The 22,776-nt window shown below is 37.6% G+C and overlaps 5 protein-coding genes across 6 annotated transcripts; 1 reads left to right on the top strand and 4 right to left on the bottom strand.

Annotated features, from left to right (window-relative positions):
• Positions 1–687: 687 nt before the first annotated feature.
• LOC148930074 (chloride channel protein CLC-b-like) lies at positions 688–4,494 on the top strand. The gene is made up of 6 exons (XM_089068181.1): positions 688–1,073; positions 1,155–1,355; positions 1,483–1,660; positions 2,150–2,682; positions 2,792–3,944; positions 4,190–4,494. The coding sequence occupies exons 1-6, from the start codon at positions 760–762 to the stop codon at positions 4,295–4,297; spliced, it is 2,487 nt and encodes an 828-aa protein (XP_088924307.1). The 5' UTR covers positions 688–759; the 3' UTR covers positions 4,298–4,494.
• LOC148930075 (S-adenosyl-L-methionine-dependent methyltransferases superfamily protein) lies at positions 4,408–9,104 on the bottom strand. Its single transcript, XM_089068182.1, has 15 exons — positions 8,896–9,104; positions 8,698–8,812; positions 8,507–8,618; positions 8,348–8,392; positions 8,189–8,256; positions 7,989–8,043; positions 7,836–7,915; positions 7,670–7,753; positions 6,567–6,680; positions 6,227–6,345; positions 6,019–6,136; positions 5,724–5,839; positions 5,465–5,618; positions 5,211–5,290; positions 4,408–4,710 (listed from the first exon to the last, which is right to left on the bottom strand). Exons 1-15 carry the CDS (start codon positions 9,102–9,104, stop codon positions 4,626–4,628), a joined length of 1,554 nt encoding a protein of 517 aa, XP_088924308.1. The 3' UTR covers positions 4,408–4,625.
• A 239-nt stretch (positions 9,105–9,343) lies between these two features.
• On the bottom strand, positions 9,344–12,592 carry LOC148930076 (receptor-like protein EIX2). The gene has a single exon (XM_089068180.1). It carries the CDS (start codon positions 12,306–12,308, stop codon positions 9,363–9,365), a length of 2,946 nt encoding a protein of 981 aa, XP_088924306.1. The 5' UTR covers positions 12,309–12,592; the 3' UTR covers positions 9,344–9,362.
• Positions 12,593–12,912: 320 nt separating this feature from the next.
• On the bottom strand, positions 12,913–17,149 carry MPL1 (Myzus persicae-induced lipase 1). 2 transcript variants are annotated; one of them, XM_089068184.1, is made up of 9 exons: positions 16,846–17,149; positions 16,647–16,757; positions 14,373–14,513; positions 14,177–14,287; positions 13,938–14,039; positions 13,789–13,829; positions 13,618–13,697; positions 13,435–13,530; positions 12,913–13,344 (listed from the first exon to the last, which is right to left on the bottom strand). In XM_089068184.1, exons 1-9 carry the CDS (start codon positions 17,011–17,013, stop codon positions 13,022–13,024), a joined length of 1,173 nt encoding a protein of 390 aa, XP_088924310.1. In that variant the 5' UTR covers positions 17,014–17,149; the 3' UTR covers positions 12,913–13,021. The 2 variants fall into 2 exon arrangements, with proteins under 2 accessions (XP_088924310.1, XP_088924309.1); XM_089068183.1 differs by having other exon boundaries at positions 13,938–14,081; positions 16,846–17,147.
• Positions 17,150–18,483: 1,334 nt separating this feature from the next.
• On the bottom strand, positions 18,484–21,930 carry LOC148930078 (uncharacterized protein At3g27210-like). Its single transcript, XM_089066920.1, has 3 exons — positions 21,537–21,930; positions 19,758–19,838; positions 18,484–19,047 (listed from the first exon to the last, which is right to left on the bottom strand). The coding sequence occupies exons 1-3, from the start codon at positions 21,718–21,720 to the stop codon at positions 18,737–18,739; spliced, it is 576 nt and encodes a 191-aa protein (XP_088923046.1). The 5' UTR covers positions 21,721–21,930; the 3' UTR covers positions 18,484–18,736.
• Between the last annotated feature and the right edge of the window lie 846 nt (positions 21,931–22,776).

Raw genomic sequence — 22,776 nt, forward strand, 5'->3', positions numbered from 1 at the left:
AGGATTTCAAATAATTAATTACAACATACAAACAAGTTGATCTAATTAATCGGCACTAGATAGATACTTTAATGCAAGAATCTTGGAGCATAATTGTTCCAACATAATTCAGTTCTAAGTTAATAATCCTTTCCTTTGTACAGAATCTTGGCTCACATAGCTCAATGATTCCATAAAAATAATCATTGAAAGGGAATCAATGTGATATACCAATGGAAATGTAACAAGTAATACTCCCATTACCCAACTTTTACTTAAAGAATTTATTGAGTCACATTCATGCTGAGCTCCACCCACCATGCCAAGTTAAACACTCACCTAAAAAAATTATGGTTAATGAGAAATAGGTAAAGGTTAAATATAAGGTCACTTGCAATAAGTTGGTTGGATAGTAGGCTGCAAACCACCTGATAATCACACAATTAATATTTATATTATATGTACCTTTCATCCCAAGAAGATATTTTGTGTGTCTTCAATTATGCATTAACATATATGGTGGTTATCCATAATGTTCCTCTACTACATAAATTATTAATAAGGACTGATAGTATCTAGTAACTTTCAAATTTGAATTATCAATTCAGAAAACACAAACTTAATGTAATAACTTGGTAGTATAATCTAACTACACTGATTGTATGAAGACAAATTTCCAACAAAGCAATGTCCATATGCAGCCAGGAAGAAGGCCAAGTCCACGTTAGCATTATTAACCGCATACAGACAAAGACTGATCTGTGTGGTGCCTAATTCTACATGTTATATATTCCAAGGACAAAGGAACAACTTACTCTTTATCGCAACTTCGAACTGATAACTGACTCAAGCAAACTTTTCTCCCACATTCCGCTTCATCATCCCGCTATCCTGATGGACGATTTTCGCAAGTTATCTGAAGCTGAAGCAGTAATAAATACACCAAGGCAAGAAGAAGACGAGGAAGAAGTCGACCCTGAAAGAAGCATGCTGCATCGGCCTCTGCTCAAAGAAAATCAAACACTTTCTTCAAACTCTATAGCCGTAGTTGGAGTTGGAGCAAAGGTTTCTCACATAGAGAGCTTGGACTATGAGTAAGGAGATTTTCATCTTTCTCCCATACCCTTTCTTGTGTTCACAAAATTTACTTGAATCTTCTCTTCTGACTGGTTTAGGATCAACGAAAACGATCTGTTTAAGCAAGACTGGAGAAGCAGATCGAAAAAAGACATACTGCAGTACATCTTCTCGAAATGGTTGCTGGCATTCCTTATTGGGCTGCTAACAGGGCTAATAGCCACCCTCATCAATCTCGCGGTCGAAAATATTGCAGGATACAAACTTCTAGTTGTCGTTGAATACATCGAGCAGAAAAGGTACAGTCCCATACCTTCTGGCAAGAGTGTGTTTAGTGTTTCAAATGTCTTGATCATACCTGCGTAGAGATATTGCCTGGATGATGGAACTTGTAATTTAGGATTGCTTCAATCTTGATGGTCGCAGATACCTAATGGGATTCGTATATATTGCTGTGGCAAACCTTCTCCTAACTCTGGTGGCTTCCGTTCTCTGTGTCTGTTTTGCACCTACAGCAGCAGGACCAGGAATTCCTGAAATAAAAGCTTATCTCAATGGAATTGACACCCCCAATATGTTTGGGGCAGCACCATTGTTTGTGAAGGTACCCTTTTATACAGAAAATTTAGCATCTCATATCATTGATCATGTTGACACAGCACCATCACATCAGCCTTAGCTTTCCAGCACTCCCATGACCTTTTTCTTTCAGCCTTATTTCTATGGACACCAAATTTTGGACTGTATATATATAATCTACTTAAATCAGGAACAGTTTCAGAAAGGTTATCAGAAAACTGTTTATCAAGTAATACTAATAAAGGGAATATAAAAATTATATAGGTAGAATCAAATAAAAATATTCCCTGAATTAACTATTAATCAATTTGGACCATTGATCTTTTTAAAACTTTTTTTCCCTTGAGTTAGCTTGCTTGACCCACGAGGCAAGATGAAACAGCCATCATGATGGAACTTATTTCCTCCGTATTTGTGTATCACACTAGTGCCACTCTAGCTATCACTGATATGCCAAAAGCTAGGAAAAATACCATCTTGTTAGCTGAGAGGTGTGCAACTCGCATCATCACAGATCATTGGAAGCATTGGAGCAGTTTCTGCTGGATTAGATCTTGGGAAAGAAGGTCCTCTGGTGCACATTGGTTGCTGCATTGCATCCCTATTGGGTCAAGGTGGCCCAGACAACTATCGCGTCAAATGGCGTTGGCTAAGATACTTCAACAATGACAGGGACCGTCGTGATCTAATCACATGCGGCTCTTCAGCTGGAGTATGTGCTGCTTTCAGGTCCCCAGTTGGTGGTGTCCTATTTGCTCTTGAGGAGGTGGCGACGTGGTGGAGAAGTGCTCTCCTTTGGAGAACCTTTTTCAGTACCGCAGTTGTGGTTGTAATTCTTAGGGCCTTCATAGAGTACTGCAAATCTGAAAACTGCGGCTTATTTGGGAGAGGAGGCTTGATCATGTTCGACGTGAGCGGTGTTTCTGTAACATACCACCTAACCGACATCATCCCTGTTGTTGTCATAGGAATTCTTGGGGGCGTCTTGGGAAGCCTCTACAACCACTTTCTCCATAAGGTCCTCAAGGTCTACAATATCATAAATGAGTAAGTACCATAAGTGACTTGTACTTTGCTAATATAACCGTGACTTGCCTGACTATATGAAGGTCTTTCTTCAATATTAAAATTATCCTGACTTGAGGCAATTTTGCAGGAAGGGAAAACTGCCTAAACTTCTTCTCAGTCTGAGTGTATCCCTTTTCACTTCTATATGCATGTTCGGGCTTCCTTTTCTTGCAAAGTGCAGACCATGTGATCCCGCCCTACTGGATATGGGATGTCCCACAACAGGTGGAACAGGAAACTTCAAAAAATTCAACTGCCCAGCAGGCTACTACAATGACCTAGCCACTCTTCTCGTTACCACCAACGATGAAGCTGTTCGGAACATTTTCTCCATAAACACTTCCGATGAGTTCCATATTTTCTCTCTCGTTCTCTTCTTCATACTATATTGCATACTGGGACTTATCACCTTTGGTATTGCCGTCCCATCTGGTCTCTTCCTCCCTATCATACTCATGGGTTCTGCTTATGGTCGTATTCTAGGTGTTATCATGGAACCATACACGAAAATTGATCAGGGCCTCTATGCTGTTCTTGCAGCAGCCTCCCTTATGGCTGGTTCCATGAGAATGACTGTTTCCCTGTGTGTCATATTCCTTGAGCTCACCAACAACCTTCTCTTGCTCCCCATTACAATGATAGTTATTCTAATTGCTAAAACAGTAGGCGACTGCTTCAATCCAAGCATTTATGACATAATACTGGAACTAAAAGGACTACCTTTCTTGGACGCGCATCCTGAGCCATGGATGAGGAATATTACAGTTGGTGAGCTCGCTGATCACAAGCCAGCAGTAGTCACCCTAAGTGGAATTGAGAAGGTTGGTCGAATTGTGGAAGTACTAAAAAATACCACACACAATGGTTTCCCAGTCGTAGATATGGGAGTAGTTCCACCAATGGGGGCACCAAATGATGCGGCTGAACTCCATGGCCTGGTCTTGAGAGCTCATCTCATTTTAGTGCTGAAGAAAAAGTGGTTCCTGCAAGAAAGAAGAAGAGCAGAAGATTGGGAAGTGAGACAGAATTTCACTTCTATGGAATTGGCTGAAAGGGGAGGCAAGATTGATGAGGTTAGAGTAACCAAGGATGAAATGGAGATGTTTGTTGATTTACATCCCTTGACCAACACGACTCCATACACGGTGGTCGAAAGCATGTCAGTAGCCAAGGCAATGGTGCTCTTCAGGCAATTAGGGCTCCGCCACATGCTTATCATACCCAAATATCAAGCAGCTGGGGTAAGTTTAAACTGCAACTTTTCGTATTTCTTGATCAAAATGGAGACATGGATGTGTTGCTAAAGTCCATGCCTGATCACCTACTACAAAATATGGTAGCAGATCATTGTTTACATATTCATCCCAATTGTTTTCTTTTTCACTAATAGAAAATTGATAAATATAGGAAAAACATACGATACTTAAGAAATATGATGCAGGTAGAAATAAATATATCTAACCTGTTGTTTTGACCCTTCAAACAGGTGCATCCTCTGGTGGGAATTTTGACAAGACAGGACTTGAGAGCCCACAACATTTTGAGTGCATTTCCTCAATTGGAAAAGTCAGCTGGAAATAAAAGGGGACATTGATCTTCAAGACTTCAACACAATTGCTCATTCACTTTCCAGATACATCAAATTCTTCTTTTAATTTTCCCATCATTTTGTTGCATAATTCATTCTATTTTAATCCATATGCATAGAATATACAAAGGGATGTAGATTGTCTATCATGATACAATTGTTAATCGTACATCATTTATAATTCATCACATCTCTTTGATCAATCTATCTATATATACAATGTTGCTCAAAATAGCAGCTATAATGACAAGATTGAAATGGTGTCATTCAGAGCTCATTTAACAAAATTTCTCCAAATCTTTATCTGGATCACATATGGATGTAGAAGTGCTCCTCAAGCCAGTCTTTTCTTTTTCCCAGATTTTTTTCTCTTTACTTTTACTCCAGAGCCTCTCTTAAACACAGCCAGGACCTCAATACTGCACATATAAGGACACCACGCTAGATTAGTCACTTGTAAAGAAGATAACTCACTTACAAGAGCAGTTCAAAGAGCACATCTTCAGGTTTAGCACATGACCTCATAAACTGGCTTTTATCACCTATGTACTCATACAAAATTTCTAAGACAAGCTCAATCTTATAGTCCATCTCAGATTAACCTCACTAAAGCATGCTCCAAAAGTATCTGGTAACATACACTCTTTATCTTTACCAGTACACTACATAACTAGCATTCAATTTTCTTCATGTTTATAATATTACTCTTGATACAAAGAAAAGCAGGCAACACGTCACAAAATAGGCATTCTCATCGGTGCGATATGGTAGGGTAGTTAACGATTTGAGTTCAATAAATTATACACTGGTTCGGTAATTTTATACCCCCGGTGAAATAATAGGAAAAGGGACTCAGGGACTCCCGATAAGAAGGGGAAACATAAATATATATAGAGAGAGAGGGGGGAGAGAGAAAGACCTCTGTGTTCCAGGAAAAAAATTGAAACCATGCGCCTTGGTCAGTTCCCATGCCTTACTAGAGAGCAGAGATTTGCAATCCTGTAGGTAAAATGCAGGATTATAAACTCGATATAATAGTGACAGGTTTCCAAAGCCAACAACTAAAGGTTTTAATAAAAGTTTAGAAATATGATATATATTCCGAACTTGGTTTAGTAATGCTGAAGCTCTGGGCGCAACAATATTTAATACTACCTAAAAGGCAGAAACTACCTTTTTGAAACTATCCCATCCACAGCTGATATATATAAGAGTTTGTGGCAGTGACGGAGCTTCATCTTGAGCCATCTGACCATTACTTTGCACAGAAGTCTCTCTTTCTCGAAGAACCCATGGTCTCTTTTCCATTTTGACCTTCTTCTCAGAGCTGAAATAATATGTTAAAAGTATGTACAATAATAAAAAGCAACATTTCACATGGTTTTGAAGTACTCTTTTCAAGCAATCCCTAAGATTTTCATCATAGCCCTACCTGCTTCTCTTCATGAATGCCACAGACTGCAAAGCACCAAGCAGAGATGGATCTAGTCCTTTCCTAGGAGGGTCAACCACAACGACATCGGATCCCAGTAGCCAAGTATGTGGTTCCTGAAAATTTGTGGTAACTGATAAAATGAACCCATATGCTGCAGCATTGTTTTTCGAATAGCAGTTCAAATGTGCTGCAAGGTGTGTGGTAGGATCAGACTGAGCTCCAATTCATTAACTTCATGTCATCAAGTATAAACATATGTTGACTAAGATAGGGAATGGGGGTCAAAATGTACTTTTGATGTATCTGCTTGATGCCAGCTGATGCTACTCTCCTCATCAATTTGTAATCGAGAAGCTGTCTTTTCAAAAGAATGCTTTGCTTCTTTATTCACCTCCACACATTTCACAGACCTGTTAATATGAAAATTTTTGTAACAAAATGCTGTTCCTAGTTACTCTGATTTAATTAATGACAATTAAAACCTCAAATATCAATTCCACCTGCACTTCCTTGTGGCTGCTAAAGACAAACCAATCACCCCAGCACCAGCATAAAGATCAACAACTGACGCTCCATAAGGGACGTATTTGTGAAGTTTACGGAGTAAAGAATCAAAAGCCTGCAAAAGTTCCAGGGAATAGGTCTATCATATTCTAGCAATGCATGTACAATTTCGGTTGTCTAAGGAACAAACTTTTATATTATATTAGTTGCTCAACTTTATGCAGCCACAATATGTAGCAAGCAGCACACTTTCAGTAAAAAGGAGGCACATGTGAAGTAAAATTTTCATTTTCATTGAATAAAGAAATTATATGAGCGTTTATTCTATATCCGAACCCGTGTATTTGCTTGCCCGAAGCTTGAGGGGGCTATTGAAACATCAATTCCTCCAACATGCTCCCAGAAGTCTGACTCCCCTAAAAGATGTCTCCATCTGTTCCCAAAAATAACCTGTACCAGCGCCAGAGAATTTGGGTACTGAGAGAATGTTTATTTGACTATGTCTATGTTTGCTTATGTTAAGCAGCTGTTCTCTTGAGCAAATATAGGTAAAGATAGATTATCACAAATTTCCATTTTCTGTCGAGAATAACTTAGTATCTTTACAAAACAAAGACTGGGCTGACATGTTAATAAGTTATTAAATCAAATAACTTCAGTAGATACAGGCATAAGCATTGTGAACAATGGAGGCTTTCAGAGAGAAAATATGAAGATATAAACATGTTTACAAGCATATGCAAGTGTCTTCCTTCTCCTAACAGTTTGCACTTCCTTAATTTAAATTAAGCTGTCAACATGATTTGTATATTTTTCAGATACCTTTCTCATACTCTCGAAGGTATTTCAAAGAACATATGCTAACTCACAAAATTGGGAGTTGATGATGACTATTAGCTGTTGATCTAAGTCAAATTTTAAGACTTGATTTTGCCAGATATGATTGCTCATCATTAAAAGAAAAAAAGATGTGACTTGTGAGATACTGAAGACTCAAAGTCTCGAAACATCATATCATAGTTGGATCAACATCTTATAGGTTATCTCTACAAAAACATAATTGGTTCTACATTTACATTCATCCACGGAGAAAAGATTTATTCCCCATAAGCAGGTAAACAATGAAAACACTATTCAAAATTCCCCACATTCAAAAAGGGAACCCTATCCCATAGAGAAATCTCCCGTCAAGCAGTCTTGTTCTACTTTCTCCACTTTAAAATTCAATATGAGAACAACTAATAGGTAACCAAAGATGGGCCTTAGAAACCAAGAGCAGCTATTATAACCATTGCATGAATAAAATATTAAAAAATCAAAATAAAGTGTGTGAAGAATGATTTGACACAAAAATAGTACGGTGAACTCTATTGTATTCACCAGGTTTACAACGCAACCAAACAAATACTTTATGTCTAACTTTCATGAGAGAAACTCACATTGCTTGTTGATGTCTGAAAGTTAGCCCAAACAGAATGAATCAAATGTAGTTCCCTCCTTGGCCCCCCTTTTCTCCACATGTACTATCATTTGGATATCCATCAATAGTTGTAGAAAGGATTTTTATACACCAAAGTGCCAGTAAAATAATTGAATTAATCTTACAGTGGCCAAGGCATTTAACTTTGCAAAACTAGTCGAATTCTCACTTCTATCATTCCAAACCAAAGCAACTTGCACCTTACCTGTTACATTTTCATGAAATCCATAAGCTCAATAATCAATTAAGCCACAATCTATGATGAAATACACACCGACCATTTTTATATCTTTCTGAGGCAGGAAGAGAAGTGTTGTATGTTGTGACAGCCATCTAACCGGTGCAATTTGTTGCCATGAAAGAAAATGTTAGTACCATCCATCAACAAGTGCTGAGGAGGGAATCCACTTCATATTCTAGGAAAATGTAATACTATAAAAAGAAGGCATGGATTATACATTTCCATTAAATACATCACCTGGACATATCTTAATTCACCCGTTCCTTCGTCTTCATCATAGGGCTCAATATTAAGTTCGGCCATTCCTTAAAGAAGTACACAAATAGAGCACCATTGGCAACATTTAACGGAAAAGGTAATTCAAGAGGTTTATTCTAATCTGATATGGAGTCTCACCTTGCTTGAGCAGGTCAACAGCTGCATTGATGCTCGGATGATGAGCTACAGAAAGAAAACTAGTCAGCCATACAAATAACAAAAACAATGTTGTAGCCGTTTATATATAGAAAACCAAAAGAAAGCAACGGATATATGTTAAATTGGTCATTATGTGACCTTTGCATTCAGGAATATCAACCACATTATGAGTGCCCTCTTCATAAAGACCAATTAAAGGTTTCATAGATGAGCCTCGAACTGCAAGCTTGGCGCGACACCTCCATCCCCACTAAGAATTCGAAAAAAAAAATTCAAAAAACAAATAAATTCACAAAAGTCCTAGATTTAGGAACTGTACATGAACTTACAAGTCTGCAGGTATCGAAAGTGAAGTTAGAAACACCGGTGCTCTTAAAGAATCTTATTGCCTCATCCAGAATTGGTGGCTGGTGCAGGTTGTACTCGTGAGTACAACCGGAGCAGCTGCAGATTTAGTTAGAGAGAGAATTAGGAAAATTTCGCAATCAAATAGCACGAATAAGATATTTCAGTGAGACTGAACCTACGATTCAAAGTGACGGCAGTGAAGCTCACAGGAAGAGGATTTGATAGGGTTTGTCTTCGGCTCCTCGTGAGTGAGCAGTAGAGGCGCCGACGCCGGCTGCGGAGAAAATCTGGTTGTTGTGGATGGCGAGGCGGTGCAGCGTGTGACAAAAGTGAAGGAGGGTGGCGGGGCACGTGCGGGAAGCGAGACGAAGCTTACGACGGCGGCCATGAGTTTGAGCTGCGGCTGAACTGCTCGTGGCGGGAAGCATGGAGAAAGATATAGATTTTCCGATGCTCGTTATCTCTTCCAAGAAATCGCTGTTTGCGCGGTCGGATATGTAATGCGATTTATGGTGAAATCTTTAATTTATTATATACGCATTTCTTTTATTTGAACGGAGTACAGTACATTATATAAAAAGAAAAAAAAAAGGAATTCATCAACTGTTTCAATTGCTAGCTACGGCTTGTGAGTTGTGAGGAGCTCTCAATAACGCACAGGTATTCGACGAAATGCTGAGCAGAATCTTGGCCACACCCTGTCAGCAAAACCAAAATATGCAGCCCTCCACCTGTCCTTGACAACCAAAGAACCACAAGTCCCCCAAAATCCAACAAAGAACCCGATCCCAGCTGAAACTAACACCCATAGCTTCTCGTATCTATCTTCGTCACCGTCACCATCACCATCACCATCACCTTCTTCTCCACCGTCCACATCTGGTAACGGAGCGATATCACATCGCGGCAATGGAGCGCCACACAGAAACTCGTTACCTTCATAGATTGACGGATCATTGAATGTCTCAAACTGATTACCATTTGGAATCTGCCCGGACAGATTATTATTCGACAAGTTCAAGTGGTTCAAGAAAGTTAGCGTTGCCATGGTCTGTGGAATCGGCCCCCAAAGTTGATTGCTTGACAAGTCCAACGTCTCAATCCGTTCCAATTTGTCGATATCGGTAGGGATTCTCCCAATTAGGTGATTCCTCGACAGGTTTAGGGTTCCCAATCTGAATAGGGCCGTGATTTCTTGAGGGATTTCTCCGGAAAATTTGTTTATCGAGAGATCAATGCTGTTGACAAGATACAGTATAGAGTCATACTGCAGTAATCTTCCCTTGACCACCAGCTGCACCCGCCCTTGGTAAAGCTGATCAGTGTCTTCGGGTGTCAAGTCTCTCTGAAAGCCGCTGAGGTTCTTGAAACAGGCAGGAATTGACCCCGACAGCTCGTTTTTCGATAAGTCCAGTATGTGTAGGACAGAGAGATTGCATATTTGTGAAGGGATGTTCCCTTTGAACGAGTTGTTTCTCAGGCGTAGGATTAGCAGTGATGCCATCTCAGCTCCAATCCAAGGCGGGATAGCTCCAGACAATGCGTTGTCACCTAGATCAATGCTGACTAGCTCAGTGCAGTTGCTCAAGCTGGAGGGTATTTGGGATGAAAGGATGTTGCTTGAGAGCATCAAGATTTTGAGAACGTGTAGGAATCCTAGGGAAGAAGGAATTCTTCCGGTGAGACTGTTGTTTGAGGCGTCGACAATGTAAAGCGTTGGTATGCTGGAGAAGACATCAGGGATTTGCCCCTGCAGGTTGTTGCTTGAGATGACTAAAGTGGTTAGTTGTGTCATATTTCCTATGGAAGATGGTATTGTGCCACTTAGTATGTTTCTTGAGATGTCCAAGTCTGTGAGATTAGGCAATGCTGTCCCAATATCCCGTGGAATGGCCCCGGAGAATCTGTTGTTGTTCAAATACAACGAGGTCACATTGCTTGACCAGAGTGGGAGAGGTCCCTCGAAGCTATTTTCACTCAGATCAACGTTGGATTTGCTGCTGAACCTTAACTTCTTGGGAACCTGTCCATGCAGTTGGTTGCTTGCGACATCGAATTCTTGCAGCTGCAAATCCATCTCCAAGAACCAACGAGGTATGGCATCGGAGATCCCACCTAAGTTGATGATGATTGTTTTAAGATCAGTTTGGTTTCTGAGGAATGTTGGGAACTTGGGGCCTAATTGGCAGCCTTGAATCTTGAGGTACTCGAGCTTGAAAGGAGGAGTCCAGCCGGTGCTGATGTTGAAAATGAGGGAAATGTTGGAGGAGAATCTGCCAATAGAGATCTCCCTCAAGCTCGAGAGATTGGCAAGATGGGCTTCTGTGACGACACCTTCCCAGGAGTTGCGAGACATGTCGAATGAGTTGAGGGAGTTAAGCTGCCCAAAGCTCTCTGGGATGTTCCCACTCATCTCATTGTCTTGGAGAGAAAGCAACTCCAATGATGACAAGTTTCCAATTGTTTGTGGAATTGGACCCGTGAATGAGTTTTGCGAAAGAATGCGATACCTCAGTCTTTTGAGTTGGCCTAATGTGATGGGAAGATTGCCATCAAATTCATTATATCCCAAACTTAGGCTCATCAACTTGCTATCTGAGCATCTAGATAGGCCATTGACAAACTCCGTTACACCACCATTGAGCCTGTTGTTTGTAAGAGTCAGAGTCTGCAAATTACAGAGTGCTTCGAGCCCTCTTGGGAGAGAGCCTTCAAGGTAATAATTTGAAGATAGATCCAACTTTTCAAGGGAAGTGAGCTCAGAAAATGCATCAGGCAGAGCCCCATATAGGTTATTTGTATTCAGATCAAGACTCTTGAGTCTAGTTAGACTGAACATCCACTTTGGCAGTGTGGAGTTGAACAGATTACCTGAAAGGTCAAGAACCAAAAGGGATGTGAAGTTGAGGGATGGGAGAGAAGGTGGAGGATCAATGAGCTGACACTGTGGCAAATGAAGTTCCAAGAGAGAAGGCAGGGTGTTCACGGCTTTGAGCCAGTGAGACGAGGTGGAGTGAAGATCAACGCTATTTAGATTTAGGTATTTCAACGAAGAGAGGCCGGGTAACCAGTACAGATCATTTGCAACAGATTCTGAGGTGTATAAACTTAGGTCTAAATACTGCAAGGCAGAAAGATTCCCTAGACTTGGAGGTATCCTACCACTAAAAGAAGCAGTAGAAAGATTGAGATATGTTAATCTTGAAAAAGAGCCAAGGAAATGAGGAACTTGAGCCCCTACAAAATTGTTCATGCTCAAGTCTAGATGCCTCAAGTACTTCAACTGAAGCAAAGAAGAACTTATCTCTCCACCCAGCGCGCCCGTTTCCACATCACTGTCTGGACTAGTTGGAGACGTGTTGCGGAGGCTGAGCTTGACCACATCCGCAGTTGTGCTGCTGCAGCTGACGCCTCTCCATCTGCAGCAATCTTCTTCTCCCCGCCAAGAAGAGAGCCTGCCTGTAGGATCGGTTAGATTATCTTTAAATTCGAGCAATGCTTTCTTTTCATGTTCTTTGCAACAAATTGTTTGGTGAGGAATATAGGACAAGAGCATGAGAAAGAAAAGATGGCGAAGTGAAACCTTAATCATATTTGTTTGTGCTGAGATTAAGTTTTGCTGTGAAAGCAGCTCAAATGGGATACAGTATATATACACATTAGTATTTCTTACTATTCCATGAGATTATTTCTATGATTTGCGTGTTTATTTGCTTGGAAAGACTTTATCGAGGTAGTTTCCTTTTGTCCACCCCTATCAATACGTTTGGCTAACTGAATTCCACTCACTTTTCTTGATAAATGTCAAGCTCAAATCAAAATATGAACGTGAAGGCTGATGCAGAAGTCATAGATCCAAAAACCTGTCTATTTTTTTTAATTTATAAAGTGCCTTAGTTTTCTTTGAACATCGAGTCAAGATTTTGGTCCAGATATAGAAAATGTATTATACTCCACATATTATCAAATTCAAAAAGCAAAATAATTATTCTCTCTCACCTACAGGGGCAAATGTATTATGTTGGTCAAACGGTAGAATGGTTAATATTCAGACCAGAGGTAACGAGTTCGAGTTCATTTTTAAAAATTATGTTTATTTGCCAATAAAAAAATGTGAAAAGTCGAATTGTATGAAAATGATTTTTATTTCACACCTTCGCACAGGGGTAGATGCAAATGCAGGAAGTTGCGTGATCTCTTTGCTATATACTCATATCTATATTTTGGTAAAAAGGTTTATCCAAGATCTCTTTTACTTCATAACCTTACACACTACTTACTCTCTAACACCTCAAGATTCCTGACTCAGTTGACGCTCTTAAAAAACGAGATCATCTGATTGTAGACAAGATCCTTAGCAGTAACCCCCATTATGAAATCCGCATGAGCATAATCCTTTATATACTGCACGTGCAGCTTCCCCACGTCATGCAGTTTAAGGCTGTCGAGCAACGTGGCCACGTCTCTGACATCCGAGAGAGCATCCTTGCCTCCATAACTGAGGAAGAGCGGCAGATTGCGAGGGATTCTCGATAGGTCGTAGACAGGGGGCCTCGCTTGACCGTAGTGGACCATGTTGAAAGGGGCATTGCCGTAGTCGTATTTCGACAACAGACCATCTCTTACGGCTGCACACATTGATTACCATCATCATATACTAATACTGTATGTATTAAGGATCTTTGTAATGGTAAGAAGATGTAGTGAAGAGAGCATACTTTGAGCCATGTGAATAAGATTTTTGGTGGAGGTGGATTGAGGCTCGTTCTTGAGAAACAGGTCAACCGTGGATGCATTCAGACAGCAATTCTTTCCTGAGAGAGAGAAAAAGAGAGCATGTCTGGTTTATAACACTTTTATAGGCCCTAAATTAGGAAGTAATTATTTGGAAAGATATATACCTGTGAAAGCAGTCATGAGATCGTAGCAATCTACATCATTAGCGGCACACAATGCTCTCAGAAAGGTGCTTACAATCTTACTGCGAATGCAAAGGCAAGATTCATCAATCTAACGTATCACTAAAAGTAAACGTCTCCTTAATAACAATTTGATGAGGCATGTACGTATACCTTTTCGGATTGAACTCCGCAAGGCCAAATACTTTAGTGATCTGAAGAACATAAGAGATCGGTAATTAGCATCTCGTGTTTCATTTGATCGGGTGTAAAGCATACTACATATATAGACGAGACAGACGAAATGAGATGAGAAGACGTACTTCACCAACAAAGGCCCTAGCAGAGAGAACTCCAATAGCAGTGTTCATGTAACTGAGATAAGCAATGGGGCTTAACATCACAGCTGATTTAATCTTGTCCACCTGCATTCCTTCCGAGAAGGATGCCAAAGCTATTAAAGTTCCCTATTTTCCACAAACAATGAACCAGCATTGATGAGATTATATCAAAGCATTCAATTAAATAAATTCAAATACACAACATATAAATTTGTAATCACCATTGAATGGCCAACATAGTGAACTTTCTGACCGGTTTGCTTGAAGACCAAGTCGATGAAAGATGGTAGGTCATGGCTAACCAATTCGTCCCATGTCCAGTTCCAGTAATCCTGTAATGCACGTGTACGTCTCATTTTTATTTTCATCCCTAGAAAATGAGTTTTAAGAGTAATATATAGTAGAAATTAGAGTTACAGGGTCGGAAGAAGTGAGTGTTTGATGGTTGCGGCTGAAACGAGAACCTCGGAGATTGGAAATCCACACATCAAATCCATTATCCGCCAATACCATCGCCAGCGACTCTTCCGGCGAATTTATCAGCCACGTCATCCCATCCTTTTCAATTCAATACCATTTTTCATTAATTTTCCTTTATTACAAAATACTCCATACAAATCTATAGTACTATAAAAAATATAACTATGAGTCAACCTTACGCCATTTCCAATCATTTTCGGTCAAGCTTATCCTCATATATATTTTGCATTGCCAAACAACACCTTAAGGATTAGGACGGAATGAGTATATTTTTAGGGGAAAAAAAAACCTAAAAAAGGGGGTGGGAGGAGTTTGATTCTATCCATCAAATTTCGCCTGATCACCTCGGAAACAGTTGTTTGGATTTAAGGAATAATAGAAACAAATTTAGCCGATCCCATAAAAAAAATTTATATATAAATAAACCAATAATAATTTTTCAGTGATGGGCTTAAATATATACTCCCTCTGTCTCGATTAGGAGTCACTCTTCCATTTCGCTCCGTCCTCAATTAAGAGTCACACTTCATTTTTACCATAAATAATAATGTAGGTCCCACATTCCACTAATTCAATTAACTCATATTTTATTATAAAACCAATATAAAAAAATGAGTCACACATTGCACTAATTTTTTCAACCAACTTTTCTTTACATTTCTTAAAACCCATGTTCGGTTAAAGTGTGACTCTTAATTGAAGACGGAGGGAGTAATTCTCGACCTATCCAAAGAAAATATGAACCATTTTTTTGGTGTCACCAATCACGGCCAAAATTTCGAAAAGTGCGTATTGATAGTTTCATTTTCAATTTCTGGGTTTCTAGCTACACATAATAAAAAACGCAAAATTAAATTTCCAAGATTGATTTCCCGACAAACTAGGTTTTACTGTACATGAATACATATTATATAGAATTAACTAATCTAATAAAAATACGATAGAAAATCTAGTACCGGACTGGTAATTAATTAAATTTAACTTGGCAATATGCATACGTATATGTACCATCAATGTAACGTGAACGTATAACTAGAGAATCCAAAACAGTTGCATAGTTAATGAAAAATGTAAAGTCTATTAAATTACTTAAGATCCTTCATTAATATTCATTTTTAGATTACTATAGATCATTCATTAATATTCATATTTTGGAATATAAATTTTTACAAGTATCGTGATAAATTCGGTTAGTTTTTTAAATAGTATTGCCATACATATGTATATAGCTAGTTCAATTTTTCAATGTCGTCATCACATATCAAAATAAAAACACTTTGCCAAGTTCAAAATTGTCAAATTGGAGTAGTTTTGATAGTAAACCACTAGTTTTAATACTCCCTCCGTCCCACTTTAGGAGTCCCGATTGAGTTTGGCACGGGTATTAAGAAAGGTGAAGGAAAGTTGGTGAAAAAAGATAGTGAAATGTGGGTCCTACTTTTTTATATTAGTTTTATTAGTAAAATGTGAGTGGAGAAAAGTTAGTGGAATGTGGGGCCTAATACCATTTATGGAATATTCCAACCGGGACTCCTAAAGTGGGACACTCAAAAATAGTAAATCGGACTCCTAAGATGGGATGGAGGGAGTAATTAAAAAAACACTAAAGCTATGCAACCAAATTTTGTACAACTAAAAATTGGTTTATTTGAAAAAAAATGTAATTTATTTATGCATTTAATTAAAAAGTTAGACATATTTATATTATAGGGATCATGCATAATATTATGGTATTTATGTATAATTTTTTAAAAAAAATTGAATCATAAAATATAATTAATGCATACTTTAATTCAAATTTGAAAAATAATAGAGAAATAATTCAAATATAAAAATAAAAAATTAAAAATGAAGCCAAAAACTAATAAAGTGTTTTTAATTTGTTAACCATCTATATTTATTATTTTAATATTTAATTAACACATCAAAATTAGTAATATAATCTTGTTTTGGTTGTACAAAATTTGGTTGTTTATCATTACTCTTAAAAAAAAATGTAAAAATTGTAACTTGTAATGACGAGGGAAACATGGACCAGTCACTCAAACAAAAATAATTGCACAACGTACTATATTAGTTTTATTGTCGGATTAACGTTATAGTTTTCACTAAAATCTTTGTACAACTACCTACTTACTATTTATAACTACAAAAACACACAATCAAGCACACACATACATTACTCAAAATAGAAATTAAGTAGATACTAACCACAAGAACACCATGCTGCAGCAAAACCGGCGGCCGCTTCCCGGCGACGCCTCCCCGGCGCCCCTCCGGAATTCTCGACACGCTCAAAATGTACCCATCGTCGGTTGTCACCTTACCAACCAGTCAACAAAATATCAATTTACCATATAATATGATCCCCCCAAAAAAATAGAAAAATGCAAATTTCTCTTTTAATTACTTTGAATTCTTGACACTTATAGCCGCCTACGGTGGCGATTGCGGCGCAAATTCCTTCCGACGCATCGTCGGGTGGAAATACAAGGCGACTAGAGCCCAATGCTTGATGAGAGAGAAGGGATAAAGCAAGAAGGGCAAAATTGAAAAAGAAGCAGCTGCGATGATCCATTAATTTACACTGAATATTATGAACTGAGGTGTGTGTGGTTTTGTGGGAGTTTCAGTAGAGAATAAAGAATTTATAGTGTGAGAAAAAGAAGTGTGAACACGAGAGCCGAAAATGGAAATATGGAGTATATAATGATTAACTATTTATAAATTCAAGGCTCAACTGAAATTATCAGTTTCGAGATTTTTGTGGGCTTTTATACTCCTACTAGTACTTAAGTGTGAAGGAATGGGCCTTGGCCACGCTGTATTCACATATCTTATCCATTCATTTATATGCCTCCCATTTATGCTTCATTTTTTGTATCATCAAAATATAGGCAATACGTGTATTCAGACATCTTATCCATTTATTTATATACATTCCTTTTATGCTAGATTTTTTGTATCAAAATATAGGAAATAGGAATAATGTAAATGGATGATTGTAACTTTTGGAGTTAGCTAAATTTATGATAAAATCGAGGAGTTGATAAGGCGGTTCTAGATTTAGTATCCAATGTGATAAATATCAATGGAGTTCTTGTAAAATTGTAGATACCAAAATCAAATCGAAATTAGAAAAAGTAAATCAATTCGTTAGATTTAATTCGGTAAAAATTAACTTCAATTAATGTTCTGCCCTATGCGTAATGGCATGGGATTTAAATATAGGAAAATTTTCATATAATGAGCTTATCTAGATTTCAGATTAATCTTATTAATAAGGGTCATATTCTTTATTTTTCTTAATTATTGTGTATCAAATTCCAATAATGACCCATTCAAGTGTAGCAACAGAACTTAGTAATTTTGATAAAGAGAATATGATGGAGTTAGCGTTTAATTAAAACTTCCAATTAGTTACACCCTAGTTAAATTGATGGTTATTTTTGTTACTTGATTTAATTAATGTATTCTTCGACGGGTTATAGTATGTTTATAAACACCCTAAATCCCTAATCCATGTATATTACAAATAATTAAATATCTGCTTCAATGATTGAAGAATTGGACAATTATAGCTAAGTCAATAGATTACATAACAATTCAACTCAAAAAAATATTGCTAGTGATTGAGCCCCACCAACACCACCACCACTACCCCATCATTATAATACCACATCTTCATATAGTTTTCACACAGTGACACAGTGTTGTATAAAATCATGACAAATTTACTAGGCATCTAAAAATCATTTTAAAATGTTATCTTCATAACCGTGAAAATAAGTAAAAAAGAAATGGAATTATGACAAGCAACCAATGAGACTTGTTACACGTTATTCTGCACTTGAATTGCGCCATTCACCAAAAGGTGATTGCATTTATGTGACGTTTGGGAGCAACTGTTTCAACTAAAAATGAACTTTTGTGGAGCCAGAAGAAAGCAAGAAAAGGTACACTTTAGTTCGAATTAGACTTTGTCAAATGGATGGGACCCTGATCGGGCTAGTAAAAAAAAATGGAGCGGGTTTGGGTTGAGCTACTCTTGAATTAGAAACGTCGTCTATATATAATCGTTCAGGTTATGCCAATAACCAAATAATCTCGAAACATAAATTCGGTATACACAGTATATATATAGTCTCTCGACCATAATATGGTGCTTTGCACAAAATTTAGCTACTAAGATTGCCAAATATGCACTTTGATTGTTCATCCACATTGCTATAAGCCTATAAGTGAGTGAACTGTATCTCATCATAACATATTATTTTCATTTCTCACCATGTTCATGGTGCCTAAACTTTCTCAACCTGTGCAGTTGCGAATGTTCGTCTTGATCGCAGCCTGGGAAGGCAACATTGTACTGACTTCTCCTCCGCTCCATTGCCACTTTTTTCACTGCTTGCTCCGTTTTCAACAACCACGCTCTCCTCGCTGGTGTCGTCCTCCTTATCTCCCCCTTGCTGGTGGCGTAAGCTGTCTTTGAAGAGCTCCGAGAGCCTCTTCTTTGGAGATGGTTCAGGCACCGGTGGGGGCTTATTGACCGTTGGATTCCCAGAAGAGAATCTGTGGTGGACAGGAGTGCTTCCACGAGATGGGGTGAAATCTGCAACAAAATCAACACTGCATTATGTAATGAGATCATATGAGGCGAAGGCTATGATATCCCTGTTTAGATAGTATGCTCCCTTATCAAACGTAGCCATGAAAGAGATATCGATCAACAACAAAAAGAACACCCTAGAATCAACATATTATGGACTTGGACATCACTACCTCCCCTTAACCACACCAGATTCCGCAACTGTAAATAAACCGAACCTTGCCCATTGCAATGCACCTTCATCGTATTAACAAGTATGGTCTATGAGATACAGTCCATTTAGTTCTTGACCCAAATAGTCATAAAGGATCACCTAATCCCCATCTCCCCTTATCATGAGTAAACGTTCACGCAGAATTTTAGTCAATGTGTCTGAATTTCAACTTCATCCAAATGAGGTTCCCACATAACTTTTCTATACACGAGATATCAAGATATTATTAGTGGGAAAATGATTTAGCTAAAAGAAGCGATATCGAGCTCATACAAAGTCTCGTCAAGAAATTCCTTTGCAATTAATTCACTTAAAGAGCAGAATGAGTTGTGCAGATGGATGTTACAGAGTAGTAAAGTTTTAACTGTAACAAATCTACACTTTGCTTGTTCTTGATCCAGCAATTTTGTTGTTTGCCAGGCATGCAGCAACCAATATTCGCTAATTAAGAAGTTAATGGAACAAAAATATGATATTCAGATAGATGTATATATTTTACCACCATTCACGCTTAAGAAGTCATCTTCACAATCTGACTCCAACCAAGGCTGGGAGTCGAAGAATGCATCATCTTTGCTGCCTGATAGAAATTGAGGGCACTTAGATCAGCATCATGTACAAAAAATAGGTTAAAAGTGGCATCAGTATGGCTAGATGTTCGAGGCCTTACATTTCTGATGCGAAACTTAACCAATCTGACTAGATTTCTAATGTTATTCACCAACTATAATAAAGCTCAACAAAATTAATCCTTTGAATTATGGAACCAGGGAAGAGGATAACTTTCAAATATTGGAATAAAAAAATGGGGACATCACAATATACATCTCAAGATATGCCTCGTTGTTGCAAATACATCATCACATAAGAGAGGGGAATGAGATACAGGGCACTGAGAAACTCAATGGACCGAATTGATGGACAAACACTTTAAAATCTTAATGTTATGACCTCTGTAGGAACTAAAACAAACTTCAAATTTCTACTCAAAACAAGTCGATAAAATTCTTTTTCTTTGACAGAGGTCATCGTATTCAAGTAATAAACAAGAAAAATTATCAGAGACAGTCACATTACATCAACAAAGAAAATCATCATTCATCAATAAAAATAACTTGACCCTATGGCCAGCATTGCAGATTTGCATAACAATTGTAGGAAAATATTTCAATTACTAGAAGGAATCTCTTTCAGCAAGTCAATTACTAGTTGATAACAATTCAAGTTCCCTTAAGAATGAGTTCGCATGATTAGCAGTCAGGTGATAGTTCTGTCACCCGAAGGGATATTTCGTTCGCATTGGATTTGGATGTTACCAGTTCCATAAAAGAAGCTAGACCCCACTGAAGGACATAATGTGCAAGGCCCTACCGAAGAACAAAATGTGCAGTTCCTAAACTTTAGTTGCCTTGTCCTTATCAGACAACAATTATTCTTGATGGGGTGGCTATGTAATAAATATTTTGTAGGTTGCTTTTTGTATTGTTAGTAAAGGGAAAGCACATCTCAAATCTTCAAGAAAAAGCTTCACCCTCAATTCCAACTGGTAACTAATTCACCTACCAAGAGATTTCCATGATATATCAAATTTGGACCAATTCATTTTGACAGCTCACAATCCTATTTTTTGCATAATTCTTGTTCACCAAAATTATAACCACAACCAACCACAAGATTGATTATCTGTGAATAAAAATTTAACAACATGATTGTGACCAGCTTGATAAACATTAATTTAATCTTGGTACAAGCAAGATAACAAACCTAAATTCTCCAGCCTTGTTGACAAGCCCAGAAATATTATTATGAAGTCAGCTCTGTAGCCAGTTGGACCACCAAACGAATAATAGAAACACTCATATATATTAACCACCATATTAAATCCAATTATGTCAGAATTAAAATATTTGCATCCAGACAAAATCATCATAAACTATAGACCTGTAGTTTGCAAGAAAAAAAAAATCCTGCAACCAGTCAACCTAGAAAAGTAATAGGAGAAAATTTCCAAATAAAAAAACATTAATCAGAAACAAATTTCAATTTGATGAACACCTCTTAAAAACAAGAAGCAGACAAAGTTTTAGAATCAAGCTCTGCACATAAATTAGTAGCACTATTATAAAATACATCTTCAAAACAGCAGCTATTGATGATTGAAATCATAATGAATTAGCCTTAATTTGAAACTAATTTAAACATGAAAAGAGCAAAATCATCTCATAAAAAACGTAGCAATATAAATGATCGAAAAAGGAGAGGTAGAAAATGAAAATACCATCGGCGCGGGAACGCGTACGAGAGCGAGAGCGGCGAGACATGACAGGCAAGTCGGCGGCGGAATGATTGTGGCCGTTGACCGTGAAGGAGTTGTGTTTGACCGGCGATGGTATGGTGAGATTCTGATTTTTGGAATGGAGTGGCTTGTGTGAGTGGTTGTGAAGAGAAACGCATGAACCCATAGATTTAGGGGCAGTAAAGCGAAAACAGTGTTCCGAGTTGTGCGGTGATGCTGTTTAGCAATAGGAAGCCATTTTTGAAGAGGAGTGCTTTGTTCCTATTTGTTTCTTCTTCGCTCCTTGTAATCTTGTATTGTATGATTCGTATCTACTGGAAATAAATGAGGAGAGAGACAGAGTGAAGTAGAAGGGAGCGAGATAAAAAGAAAAGGAAGAGGGGCCAGGGCTCAATTTCTCCTTTCCTGAATTTGATTGGTCAATCACTATAAATACACAACATTTTTATTGGTATTTTATGATTTACAAATTTATATGCGAAATGTGGTTTCAACGGTTTTCTGAGTACTCTCTTCTTCCAATTTAAATTAATCCACTTCTTTTTAGGAGTATGTTACACTAGTAAAACAACATCACTTTATTTATTTTATTTTCACTTTCACTTTATTCTCATATCATTAACTACTACAAATATTGTATAAAATCTAAAATCTAATATCGACTATAAAATACTCTACTTTATTAGTAGTTTTTACATTAAGATGTGCATGGATTGTAATGTATATGCAGAATATAAGAGCTAGTACATCCGAAAAATAGTTAAAGGGGAATGATATATTTAATGGTAAACATAGAAAATATTGTTTTAAATGAAATTAATTTTATTCTCTCGCGCTATCTTTTAGCGTCAATTTCTCGGCTATCAATATTAGCAGGAATATTGACTATAATTACATGGTCAGTAAAATCAAGACTCGAATAATTAATAATCAAATAAAATTATTATATATATACTCCTAGAAAGTGATAAAGTTTATACATAACCTTAAAGCAAATAATTCTAAAATTACGAAGTATCAAAACCATGAGTTTCTTCGTGGCTGATCGTAATATGATGTGATTATTAGGATGTGATGTGATAGTGAAACTATAACTAAGAAGTAAATAGTATTTGAAATCCCAAAATTATTCTCCTTTCATTATAAATGAAATGAACTATAAAAACATATTCATCGAATCGTGAACTGTGGAGGATATATTAAAAATATCTCAGGTTCATTT

The sequence above is a fragment of the Salvia hispanica genome, chromosome 3 (genome assembly GCF_029641045.1).
Source record: "Salvia hispanica isolate PSC_SH4W2 chromosome 3, Shi_PSC_v1, whole genome shotgun sequence".
Taxonomy (NCBI): Eukaryota; Viridiplantae; Streptophyta; class Magnoliopsida; order Lamiales; family Lamiaceae; genus Salvia; species Salvia hispanica.